Below are 12,971 nucleotides of genomic sequence, written 5' to 3'. Positions count from 1 at the left end.
GTCTCCCACCTAGGCCGTCTCGGCGACTGCCTAGTCCATGTCCCGATTTTGAGTTAATCCCCCCGGCCGGCCACCGCCCAACGCCTAGACCGATTTTTAGAACACTGTTTTTAATGTAAAATTGTGGTTTTTCGTTAAAATGAACAGTATCGGGAACTTTTCGTTAAAGTTCCCCTAACCCTTGTAAAAACTTTGTGTTCAAACCTTATTTATGTACAGCTAGCTAGATTGGCTAATCAAGTTTACAAAGCTAGAATAAAACTTGTTATATTTAATTAGAAACAAAAGCTGCTAAATCATTTCATTCAAGTCTAATTTACCTATAGGCTATAGCTAATACTTTTCCTGAGTGCTCAAGTGGCTAGTAACTCTTGTATAAAAATAAAAAATAAAAGTAGCTAGTAACCGTTCGACCATAAAAAGAAAGTAGCTAGTGACTGAGAGCTAAATTACGTTCAGGGAAACAACTAAAAAGTCAACACGAACGAACGAATTGACAAAGACGTCAAATTTAATAAGATTTACTAAAACTCATCGTTAATCTGAAATTCACAAGAAAATAATAAAAACTCTAAAATTTTAGAGTAAATTGTAATTATGGTCTTTTAACTTTAACTCAATTGGAACAATGATTCCTTAACTAAAAATTCATTATCATTGATCCCTCAATTTTAATTCAACGGGAGAAATGGTCTCTTAATTTTAACACAATTGTAGGAATGGTCCTTCTAACGTAACTCGTTTTGTCAAAAATTTTGACGTAGTTGACGAAAACGACCATAATTACACACTTTGATGAGTTGAGAGACCCTAATTGTATAAATGGTCATTCCAAAATAACTTATTTTGACAAAATTTTGACGAAATTGATGAAAATGATTATAGCTACATATTTTGATAAGTTAAGAGACCAATGATAATTGATTTTTAGTTGAGGGACCATTGTTCTAATTTGATTAAAGTTGATGGATCATTGTTTCAATTTACTCAAACTTTTATTGATAATATGAATAAATTAATAATGAACTGAACTATACACAAGGAGACATCAATTAAAAAACACAAAATCCTAATTCGTTTGAAACTCTAGAAGTTCTAGAATAATGATACTATTGTTCACCAAAAAACAATTCTAGGCCAAAAGAAACAGATTTACTCATTAGATAGTAATCAGTGTTTTCTATTCTGACCACCTATTACAGAAGAAGTTCTTGGCCGAGGGTGCCGTATTAGTGGATGCTTTTAATCCGGCTCTCTGCGTACTATGTTAATTTGTTGTTTGTTTAATGGTTTTTTTTTTTTTTTTTTTTTTTTTTGTGGTCACTTAATATTATGGTTTTGTAATCTTCATATTTACTTAGTGAGATTTTGTGGTCACTTAATATTATGGTTTTGTAATCTTCATATTTACTTAGTGAGAAATCTTAAATTCAAATTTCATAGGCGGATTTGAAATCAATTTACGTTCACACCCTTTAGTATAAATATATTGTTGAATAAAAAATATATTCTTTGCGCCATTGGAATTAATTCTTTAAATAAATATTAATGCTAGGGAGATGGGAGAACGTTCATATTACATATTTGATGTGGCAAATGATGCATACAGTCAATATTCAATTAGATCAATTCATTAATTAATGTGGCTTGTACATTAATATAATACATAAATGTGGTATCTCTTAGCAGTCTTCTAATAAACATTAGAATTCGAAATATACATGTTTAAACTGAAGAAACGTTTGACTATAGAATAATTTGACAATATAAAAAATAGCTTAACTTCATATAAGCAAATGAAAAATTCGTTAAGTTTCCAATATGAAACAACATTCTACATCCTTTAAACAAAAGTATGAGAAAGAAGTATGGGGATGGGCAATAAGTTTGGTTTCTTTGTGCTTGTTACTCTCTTCAACCTAGGAATTAAGAAACTTGAAAGAAGTTTGGTGTGACTGTGTGGACCAGCGTATTAGGCAACATACAGGGTTAGTAATGTGGCCTACACGACTACAAGGATGTAGTGCCTCACTAATTGTGCACGTACGACATGCCCCCAACTAAGATTTAGGACAGGTGGTAGAGATTAGCTGTAGTTTTGTTTCGTGCCAATGGTGGATTGTTTTAGTAATATTTTTATTTAATTACTGCATCTTAAATCTTTTTATTTATTTATATATGTATAGAAAATTTCAGCGGTACGAAGCACATAAATCTTAGTCATAGAGAGAATATAAACTTTATCCCGTATAAAAAGAGAAAAAAAAAATGAAAAAAGAGAGATAAATATTACTCCTCTAGAAATGAAAAAAAAAAAAAAAAAAGGCGAGAAAAAAGTGAACATGAAACCTAACCCCTATTCCTTCTTTCTCATAGTTTAAATGAATTTAGGGAGCATTTGTTACACCGAATTGTCTCAGACTAGATTAGCTTCAGTGACTAAGCTGGACTAGCTTAGACTAGACTAAGCTGGAATAATTTAGTGAAGCGTTTGGTGCAGTGTCAGATTAACAAGTAGGATAATGAAAATAACACTGTAGTTTATTGTCCAAATTAATTTATTATTAATTTCTTCACATAATATCTCTCTCAGCTTCCCTTCTCGATCTCGAGTCCACCAGCAAGCTGCTCCACTTCCCTCATTAACTTCACAATTTCACCATCTCTCTACTCATTAGCCTCTCAATCTCAAACTTTATCTCACATCATTTGCTCCATCTAGGTCAGAACAAAAACACCACAAACACTCTTCTCCAACTCTAACCCAACATTTTCCTTGCTCCACTCACTCAACTCGCTCACAAGCGGCTTAATCTCCACGATGGAACCGACTTAGCTCGGACTTCAAATCTACCTTGCCCTGCACCAACGACTCCACCTGCTGCTGGCGGTCCTTGGTTTCCTTGAGCAGGAGAGAATTCAGTGACTTGAGGTTCTGGAGCTTCTCGGATGGCTCGTCCATGGCGGTGGTGGCAGCAGGAAATATGAGATTAGGGATTTTTTGCGGATGATGGTTGGTGGTGGGAAATATGAGATGGAGGATTTTTTGTGGTTAATGTTGGGGGTGGGAAATATGAGATTTGAGATTTTAGAGGATGATGACCATGGCGAAGCGAAGCAGCTTGCTAGGGATAGTCTACAGATCTTAATTAAATCCCATCGAAATCCAAAATTAAGAAGCCCAGAACTCACAAAGGGGCTCGCGGGGAGGAGAAAGAAGCCGGTCTTAGCAAGTCCCATGGTTTGGGGAGGGCCTCGCTAAGAACCTTTAAGGAGGCCTCTAGTCCACACGAGTCCCCTTTAGTCCCACTTAGCTTAGTCTCAGCACCTATCAAACATGGAATTGTAGTCCAGTCCAGTCCAGTCCAGTCCCATTTAATGAGGTCAAACAAACGCACTCGTGTAGATTATCCTATTTTTCATTAGAAAACTTATCTTAAGAAATATTCAATTTTAAACCCTATTTAATCTAAATTGCGGGAGAGTAAACTTTATTAAGAGTAGAGGGAGAACTAACTACTCTAATCAACGTGATTAATCTCAAATATACCAAGCTCAGAATAAAAAGAATCGATGCAACTTAAATATAATATGATCTCAGCAAAAGGAAAAAAGAACTTAAATAATTAACATGATAACTAAAATAAAACATGATAATGAAATGTAACCAATCGGGATCTCGAAAAGGTTCATGAATCCTTCGGAACAAAGAATAAGAAAACAAGATTAGAAAGAAGAAACTGGCCAGCCTACATCACATTGAAATAAAAATCTAAATGCTTCCATTACACACAAAGTATTAAATTTAATTTATTTCATTTCACTTCCCAAAAGAGTAAAAAATGCTATACATACATGCTTTATTTTTTCTATTCTTTATTTATTTTGTACTCTTCAGAAAGTAATTAACAAGCAAATTACAACATATAATCCAAGTGGAAAAAATTTAGTTCTTTTTTTTTCTTTTCACAAGAGCCCATATGACCAAGATTCTTGACCCCAGCTGCTGAAGTCATCATCCCACAAGCCCATGCTGCCATTGTTACTGTTGTTGCTGTAATCACAATCAGGCCACTCAAAATCTGGGAGGTGTAATTCTTCAAGAAAATTGGATGATGAATTTGAACAAGAAGATGAAGAGTTTGATGAAGAAGAAGGAACACCATCAATCAAGAACTCCATTAGTGGAACTTCATCTATGCAGAATCCATCAATCAAGAACTCCATTTTATCCAATCCATCACCTCCCGTGTTTTTGGAATCTTCCTCTTTGGCTTGAGTAGGGGCATTTTGGTCAATTTCAGATTTGTCATTAGCTGCACAGGATTGTTCTTCTTCTCCTTCTTGCTTTTGCCTTTGTGATTGTTGGCTTTGGTCATTGACATTAGCAATTGGTTTGTGGGTGAGAGGATCAATCCCCATTTTTCTCAACTTCTTCTTGATGTGGGTGTTCCAATGATTTTTTATCTCATTATCTGTTCTTCCAGGGAGATGAGAGGCAATCTTGGACCATCTGTCAAAATATTAAGTAACACATTAATTTAATTTCGATGATATGCAACATTCTAACCTCTAACATACAAAAAGAGCAAGTCAAACTTAATTGCAAACGCTAATTTGACCAAATAGTGCAACTATTTGACTTGTGCACACAACAAAATAAGGAAGAAAAAAGAAAACAAATTAAATAATTGTTTTAAACTGTTTTTTTTTTTTTTTTTTTTCATGGAGGGTTGACTATATGGCTACAAGAAAGCTCCAAGTAAACGTCCTTCAAAAATTAAAAATAGGAGAATATACAGAAGGACAAGATTGCATATTCAGCAGAGTTTTTATTTTTTATTTTTAATGGAGCATATTCAGCACGATTGAATTCAAGGGATATTTATTAACATGCATTTATTTTATTTACCTCAAGTTAAAAGATAAAAAGTCTAAAAAAAAAAAAAAAAAACAAAGGGAATATATGTTGGAGTGGGTGTTAAAACCTCAGAAGTCCATTGCCCAGAAATTGTGCAAAATTTGGTCTTCTACTTGCATGGTCTTATATTATTAATATTTTACTACAAATTACAAAGAACATTATCTGTTATTAACTTTAGCAGTGGCAGAGCTCTTGAAAGTTGGTTTTGGATAAATTAAGCACTTCCTGAAATGAATAATCACAAACCTGTTGCCAAGTTCAGCATGAAGATCAATGACCATTTTCTCTTCATATTCTGATAAAAGGCCTCTCTTCAAGTCTGGCCTCAGATAGTTGGTCCATCTCAACCTGCAACTTTTTCCACACCTTAATAATCCTGCAATTCAGACCAACCCACCACAACTATAATCAGTGAATTGTTCACTATTTTTTCTTCACTTTTTCACTTAAATTTCAAATGAATTCGGGGAATCATGAATTTTAGTTTGGTGGTTTATCAAGCTCACTTCCTCCCCAGATTAAAAAATAAAGCACAAAACCGAAAGCAAAAAAGTTTTGAGCCACCATTTTCTTAAGAAGAATGAAAAATAAAAAACAAAGATCAAGAGGTGAAACAATGAATTAAAACAAACCCCATTTGTGAAAGCAAAAGAGAAACTGGTTAAAATTTTCAAATATAAATGATCAACGAAAAACAAATGTTCTCCCACCAATCTCCTGAAGGAAAGAAACAGAGTGAATAAAAGAGCATTCAAATTTGCAGAAGCTCTCTCTCTCTCTCTCTCTCTCTCTCTCTCTCTCTCTCTCTAGAATGGCTATGGAGTGAGAAAAATGAAGTATATAGTTGATATGATATGAGACCTGCAAGCTTAGGAACAGCTCTCCAGCAGCATTGGCCATTGGCAAGGATGAAGTTAATGAGCTTCGTGTCCTCTTCAGCTATCCATGGTCCCTTCTTCAACCCAACTTTGTCACAGCAAGGTTTCCTTCCCATTGATTAATCCTCACCAAAATCAAACTCACCCACAAAGCTATAATATTAGTAGCTAGCTCAATCAGCTATAGTAGTCCAAGTCTTCAACTTGGCTAGCTAAAGGTCTCAATAAACTAGTTGTGAGATAAGTGATGCAGATAACAAGGTTAGACTCGTACCAGTACCCACCTATATATATACACATATCTCATAAATATTATATAATAATAATTCAAATTACCCCCAAGGCCAAGACTACTTCCCTTCTATGGACTTTTTTGCTTGGCTTAGCTGGTTGATGTACGTATTTTATTTGTTTACCCTCTTTCAACTTATTCAACATTGTAGTTCATTGCAAGCAAAGTGCAAATCAAATAGTTAAAAGCGTTTACAGTGATGCTGCAACTATGTATTCGTAATATTATATTAGGAATTGTAGAACGAAGTAGAGATGAAGTTTTGTTACTGTATTCACTCAATTCATTTTTAAAAAACACCAAACTAACATCAACACTGATTTAAACTCCATCCACCTTGCTCTATGCATGTGTTATCCATTCCAAGCCCAAAACTGATCCGAAATGCTCCAAATTGCGCTAGTACAAATTCAGCTATTATAAATGAACTTTATATGTATTAGAGAGTGTATCAGTAAGTCTTTGAGCTTAACGTGCACTAAATAACATTTACTCTCTCAATTTTGCTCCCATTCATGTTATTTTGATTCCCCATTTTATCTTTGGTAAAACTAAGGAGAGTTTTTGTTCCGATTTTGTGTATACACGTGTTGACATGTAACGCGTAACATACACGTGCGGGCATCCTAATCAGAAAGCTCCACCCCATTAACTTACATTGCTTGCGTTTGAAGCGTGAGACACTCCATTAGTCCATTCCCTAACACACCGTTGAACACAAAACGACACCGCCACAAGTCTTGGAGTTGAAAATATGGAACCCTAATAATAAACAATACTATTTGGGTATTCACTGGTGAGTGCTTACTTTTCGATTGCCTATGAGATTTTAGCACATATTTTATTATTTTAAAATATAATGGACATGTTATTAATTTTTCTTGGACTTTAAAAACGAAAAACAGGTGATCTCTTTTTATTAAGCGAAATAAAAAAGTGAATAAATATTCATTAGTGAGTCCCTAAGTGTTATACAATAATAAATGTTTTTTGTATTTGTCATCCTAACTTTTACATTTACACTACCACAAGAAACAATACTGTCGGTATGATGATTCATTAATAGTCGTACGTATCAAGCAAAAATAATAAACATGGAAAAATAATTTAAAATAATATAAATATATAAAACTATGGATTAAACAAAACACGAGAAACCTGTACAAAAATTTGTTCTAGGGTCGCTAGTAACTTCTCATTTCGATATTTTTATGATCATGTAAAGTTGCGTGATATCGAAATTATATATGTTCTCTGTCATCCTATAAAGATTATCGTAATAAAAAATTATCCAATTAAAAAAATAAGAAGGTCCAAATCAGAAATGAGAAAGTACAATAAAAAGGTCTAAATGGGGAGGTTTTCAGGATGGGTGCTTCTATTAACACCCTCCAATCTTATGAATACACAGCAAGTTCAAAATTATTTTCTAAAATTCCAATTTTAGCCCTTTTAGTTGTTGAAGACACCTCACCTTTTTACAATAGTTAACAAATGAAAACCTTCCAACAACCTATCTCAACTGCTCACCCGCCGCCACCTTCTTCATCAATGTCGTCGACCAATGATAGCCACCTTCTTCCAGCCATTCTCTTTCTCTCTAGAATTCTCACTTCTGCTAATATTCTGCAAGACATGGAATACTATAAAATTGAAATTTTTAATGCCAAAATCAGCCTAATCAGCGATACCTACATGATTTGGGGGGGGGGGGGGGGGGGGGGGGGGGGAATCTGGAAAAATGCTACTTGTAGAGAAGCAATCCTTCCGTAATCAAAGAATATTGCGGACTGCCATATACCCATTAAATTTGCAATCAGTTACAGGATGGCATGTGCATTAGCTGCAAGTTAAATGTAAAACAGAAAGTGAGACAAATTAATGAATTGGTTGCGACACAAAGGAAAAATACGACAAACATAACGTGAAATCAAATAGCATTAGCTGAAATTCATCAGCAATTTGAAATTCTTGAATTTGTTTAATTTTGTATAAGAATGATATATGAATGATGAATTAAACTATATAAACAATTCAAATCCTTGAAAAAAGTTTCGGAATGAAAACCACAAAAAAGTGAAATAAAATGTGTCTCTCCCGATCCTAGCCCATACATACATACATACATACATACATATATATATATATATATATATATATATATATATATAAAATATAATATTTGAGTTTTGGGCTGTTTGTAACTTCATCCTTCTAAGAAATAATGCAAAAGGTGCTAAATGCTAGAAGCTTAAAAGCAGAGAAGTGCGAATATGGTTTTGGTCAAAAGTGCAAAAGGTTCTGTTCTCACTAGACATGAATGAACTCGTGCATGAACCTTCTAAATGCTCATCGATTGTATTGTTTTTCAATCCAAGCTGCATGCAAGTCAAGTCCTCGCACTAAAGTTGGCTGTAATTTCTTATTTGATAGGGACACGATGTTGTCTTCTTATACCTTCTAATCTTTTATCACCAACGAAAGTTTTTTATGTCTACTTGATTTCCCTGAAATTTCGATTTCACTTGGGCTTGCCACTTGCCAATTAGTTTGGTGATTTCGATTTAACCCTGAAAAGCCAATTTGTTCCACTTCTGAATGAGGAATAATAAACATAAGCGGATTAGGTGAGCAAGAGCACTCCTTAGGACTCGATCATCGGTTAAAATTGTTTTCTTCTATAATTCTGAGGTCGTCAATCCTTATTCATTAATTTTGATAGAGATGAGATAATCAGAAATCAGAAAATTAGTTTTTTTGCTCACTAGCTAATCATGATATGCGCATGTAAGTTCATAAAAATGTTAGATGATGTACTTGTGGTGTGCAAGGTTTTTTCTTATAAAAAATGGACGGACAATAAAAATTGGTTCTGCCTATCAAAATCGTGACTCTATTATCATGAATCTATTTGTACTTGCCCACTCAAATGAAGTCACTTCTAGGGGTGAAGGCGAGTCGAGTTGGGTTCATTTTTGGTGGATCTGGACTCGATTTGTTTTGTAAATGATTCTGAATTGTCCCAGTTTAATGTATTTCAGTATCTCCATTTTTAGTGTTAGTTAATTGGGATAAAACAACACACCTGGTAAGTGTTGTACCATTTGGCTCATCTCTCTAAAACTTTAGCAGTTAGTTGCAAAAATTGAGACAACTAAAAGGCTAATCTGTGGTCGACAAAAGGCATATCAATGACTCATTAGGTCATTTATAACTAGAGGTGGCAAATCAACTCATTAGATTGTTAATGGATACTCGTTAAAACCCATTTAGTTTGATTTTACCTTACATCTGTTGATTGTTGGCTCAAACAAAGTAGTCTAAAACCAACAAATGATGTTGGCTACTTTTGTGGTCAAAATTGATGGTTGGTATGCTACATGTGGGAAATAAAATGGATGCTCTTATGCCTAATTTGTGGTCAAAGAATGGATGCACTTATGCCTAATTCTTTTGACTTGATGAGAGGCCTTTGGCCTATAAAAGGAGGTGTAGGCATAACTCAAATACAACATCAAGGAAACAAGGAAGAAAGAAAAATAGCAAGAAGCCATTTGGCATAGAGAAGAATTTTCTCAAATTGTCTTGCTTTGTATTTTGGTTTTCTCTTCCTATTGTAAGTGAGAGAGTTTGGGTTATTCGGGTCTTTGGGAAATTGAGTGATAAACACTATTGTATGTTCTCATTGATTATAGTGGAATACTCCGTCGTCTCCAAACTGGATGTAGGCATTGCCGAACCAGTATAAATCTTGGTGTTCTTGTTGGTATTGTTCCATTTATCTTTTGTCAGTTATTGTGGTTTATTTTTCACTCACACTTGGTTGACGCTTCCGCACAACAAGTGGTATCAGAGCCTAGTGTTTCGACTAGGCGTTCTCGTGGGAGTGAAAAATTTGTTGGCGCTACAGTCCCGTGAATAGTGCTGAGTAGATGGCTGGAGATAAAGATGAATCTGTAAAGGGGAAGGAGTCGGCATCGTCTTCGTCGGCGTCTACATCCAATAGACATCAAATTGCTACTACAAGGTTAGAGGTTGATAAATTCAATGGCTCTAATAATTTTGGTATGTGGCAATGTGAAGTTATGGATGTGTTGTATCAACAAGAGTTGGATATGGTTCTGGAAGATAAACCAGAAGATATTGATGACAAGCAGTGGACACGAATTAATCTTCATGCTTGTGCTGCTATTCGATCGTTCCTTGATAAGGAGTTGAAATACCCGTATATGAAAGAAACTTCTGCTAAGGAGTTATGGACAAAATTGGAGGAGAAGTATATGACCAAGAGCGCAGAAAATCGGCTCTTCTTGAAGAAGCGACTCTTCCGATTTCAGTATCGTCCAGGTATTACTATGCACGAACACCTCAATGATTATAATAAAATACTTGCTGATTTAGCAAACCTTGATGTGAAAATTCCTGACGAGGACAAGGCACTATGTTTGTTAAATTCATTGCCTGATGATTATGATCATTTGACAACTACTTTGTTGTATGGAAAATCCGAGGTGAAACTTGATGAGGTGTCTGCGGCATTGGTGAATCATGAGTGTCGAAAGAAGGAACTAAAGACTCACAATTCACAAACCGAGGCACTTGTTGCAAGGGGTCGAACAGTGGAAAGAAAATATGTGAAGCGGGGACAATCTCGTTCAAAGTCACGAGGGAAGTTTCCTGCTAAAGATGAATGTGCCTTTTGCCGCCAAAAGGGTCATTGGAAGAGAGACTGCCCCAAATTGAAGAACAAAGAGAAGGAGAAAGCGGGTCCTGAAGCAAATATTGCAAAATCTGGAGATGATGATTTCGAGTTTGCTTTGGCTAGTTCATCTGCTGATGGTCACTCCAAGGAGTGGATTTTGGATTCAGGTTGCACCTATCATATGTGTCCCATTCGAGAATGGTTTTCTAGCTTTGAGAAGCTGGATGGTGGAGTTGTTTTGATGGGTAATGATAATGCCTGCAAAACACAAGGGATAGGCAAAATCTGTTTGAAGATGCATGATGGAACAGTCAGAGAATTAAGCGATGTTCGGTATGTACCGGATATGAAGAAAAATCTTATCTCACTGGGTGCATTGGAATCCAAGGGTCTTAAGATCACCATGAAGGGTGGAGTTCTTAAAGTTGTTTACGGGGCACTGGTGGTGATGAAAGGTACAAGACGAAATAACTTGTATTTCTTGAAAGGGAGTACAGTTATTGGTGAAGCAGCTGTCACCGAAGCTGCTGACGCAGATAGCACAGACACCACGAGGTTATGGCATATGCGTCTTGGGCATGCTGGTGAAAAAGCGTTGCAAGGATTGGTGAAGCAAGGCTTATTGAAAGGTGCAAAGGCATGCAAATTGGAATTCTGTGAGCATTGTGTGTTGGGTAAGCAAACTAGAGTAAAATTTGGCACTGCTATTCACCACACTAAAGGCATTCTTGATTATGTTCACACTGATGTTTGGGGACCTTCCAAGAATGCATCTTGGGGAGGTAGCCATTATTTTGTCTCCTTTGTTGATGACTTCTCTAGAAGAATATGGGTGTACACCATGAAGCGTAAAGATGAAGTCTTGAAGATATTCCTGAAGTGGAAAAAGATGATTGAAACGCAAAGCGGTCGAAAGATCAAGACTCTCAGATCAGACAATGGGGGTGAATATAAGTCTGATCCTTTCTTGAAAGTTTGTCAAGATGAGGGTATTGTGAGGCACTTCACGGTTAGGGAGACACCGCAACAGAATGGGGTGGCGGAGCGCATGAACCGTACTTTGCTTGAGAAAGTTCGGTGTATGTTGTCTAATGCTGGATTAGGCAAGGCGTTTTGGGCTGAGGCAATTACTTATGCAAGCCATCTCATTAATCGATTGCCAGCTGCTGCGAATGAGGGCAAAACGCCCATGGAGGTATGGTCTGGTAAACCTTGTACTGATTACAAGTTTTTACATATATTTGGTTGTCCTACTTACTATCATGTCAGAGAAAGCAAGTTGGATCCAAGAGCAAAGAGAGCTCTATTTATGGGCTTTAGCACTGGCGTGAAGGGATACCGACTCTGGTGTCCAGATGAGAAGAAATTTGTTGTAAGCAGAGATGTGACCTTTAATGAGGCTGCTATGGTTAATCAGAACAAGCATGAAGGTGAAACTGAAACGACCGAGACCATGAGTAGCTCAAAGCAGGTGGAGTTACTGAAGACTCCAGTTGTTCCAGTAAGGTCTGATAGTCCTACAGTTAATCATGATGATGAGGACGAGGATGATGAAGAGGAGGCACCTACCCAAGAGCCTCCACAGCAACAAGACTATATTGCAACCAGAAGATCGAGAAGGGAAATTCGAAAGCCTGCTCGATTTACTGATATTGTGGCATATGCACTTCCCATTATTGAAGATGATATTCCTTCCACCTACAAAGAAGCTGTCATGAGTTCAGAGTACGAGTTGTGGAAGAAATCTATGGATGAGGAGATGAAATCTCTTCATAAAAATAAGACTTGGAAGCTGGTTCAGTTACCAAAGGGGAAGAAAGAAATTGGTTGTAAATGGGTGTATGCCAAAAAGATGGAATCTTTGGGAAAAGACAATGTAAGATTCAAAGCCAGATTGGTAGCTAAAGGCTATGCTCAGAAAGAAGGCATTGACTACAATGAGGTATTTTCTCCTGTAGTAAAACATTCTTCTATTCGTATTATGTTGGCTTTGGTTGTGCAGTTTGATCTTGAGTTGGCCCAACTTGATGTCAAGACTGCGTTCTTACATGGTGATTTGGAGGAAGAGATTTATATGTCTCAGCCAGAAGGTTTTAAGGTTGCTGGAAAGGAAAATTGGGTTTGCAAATTGGAAAAATCATTGTATGGCTTGAAGCAGTCTCCAAGACAATGGTA

General features: G+C 36.1%; 1 protein-coding gene across 1 annotated transcript; it reads right to left on the bottom strand.

The window, feature by feature from the left end:
* Nucleotides 1-3,750: 3,750 nt before the first annotated feature.
* On the bottom strand, nt 3,751-6,067 carry LOC137741132 (transcription factor MYB20-like). The gene is made up of 3 exons (XM_068480936.1): nt 5,786-6,067; nt 5,171-5,300; nt 3,751-4,513 (listed from the first exon to the last, which is right to left on the bottom strand). The coding sequence occupies exons 1-3, from the start codon at nt 5,916-5,918 to the stop codon at nt 3,967-3,969; spliced, it is 810 nt and encodes a 269-aa protein (XP_068337037.1). The 5' UTR covers nt 5,919-6,067; the 3' UTR covers nt 3,751-3,966.
* Between the last annotated feature and the right edge of the window lie 6,904 nt (nt 6,068-12,971).

The sequence above is a fragment of the Pyrus communis genome, chromosome 7 (assembly GCF_963583255.1).
Source record: "Pyrus communis chromosome 7, drPyrComm1.1, whole genome shotgun sequence".
Classification (NCBI taxonomy): domain Eukaryota; kingdom Viridiplantae; phylum Streptophyta; class Magnoliopsida; order Rosales; family Rosaceae; genus Pyrus; species Pyrus communis.
Note: the sequence above shows the minus strand (reverse complement) of the source record. Positions and strands in the feature narration are given on the sequence as shown.

Bases quoted from the DNA above. Each gene is read 5' to 3' on its own strand.
- LOC137741132 (XM_068480936.1), bottom strand. From the start codon at position 5,918: ATGGGAAGGAAACCTTGCTGTGACAAAGTTGGGTTGAAGAAGGGACCA. The intron at 5,301-5,785 runs GTCTCATATCAT...TCTGAATTGCAG, and splicing joins AGCTGTTCCTAAGCTTGCAG to GATTATTAAGGTGTGGAAAA. The intron at 4,514-5,170 runs GTTTGTGATTAT...ATATTTTGACAG, and splicing joins CATGCTGAACTTGGCAACAG to ATGGTCCAAGATTGCCTCTC.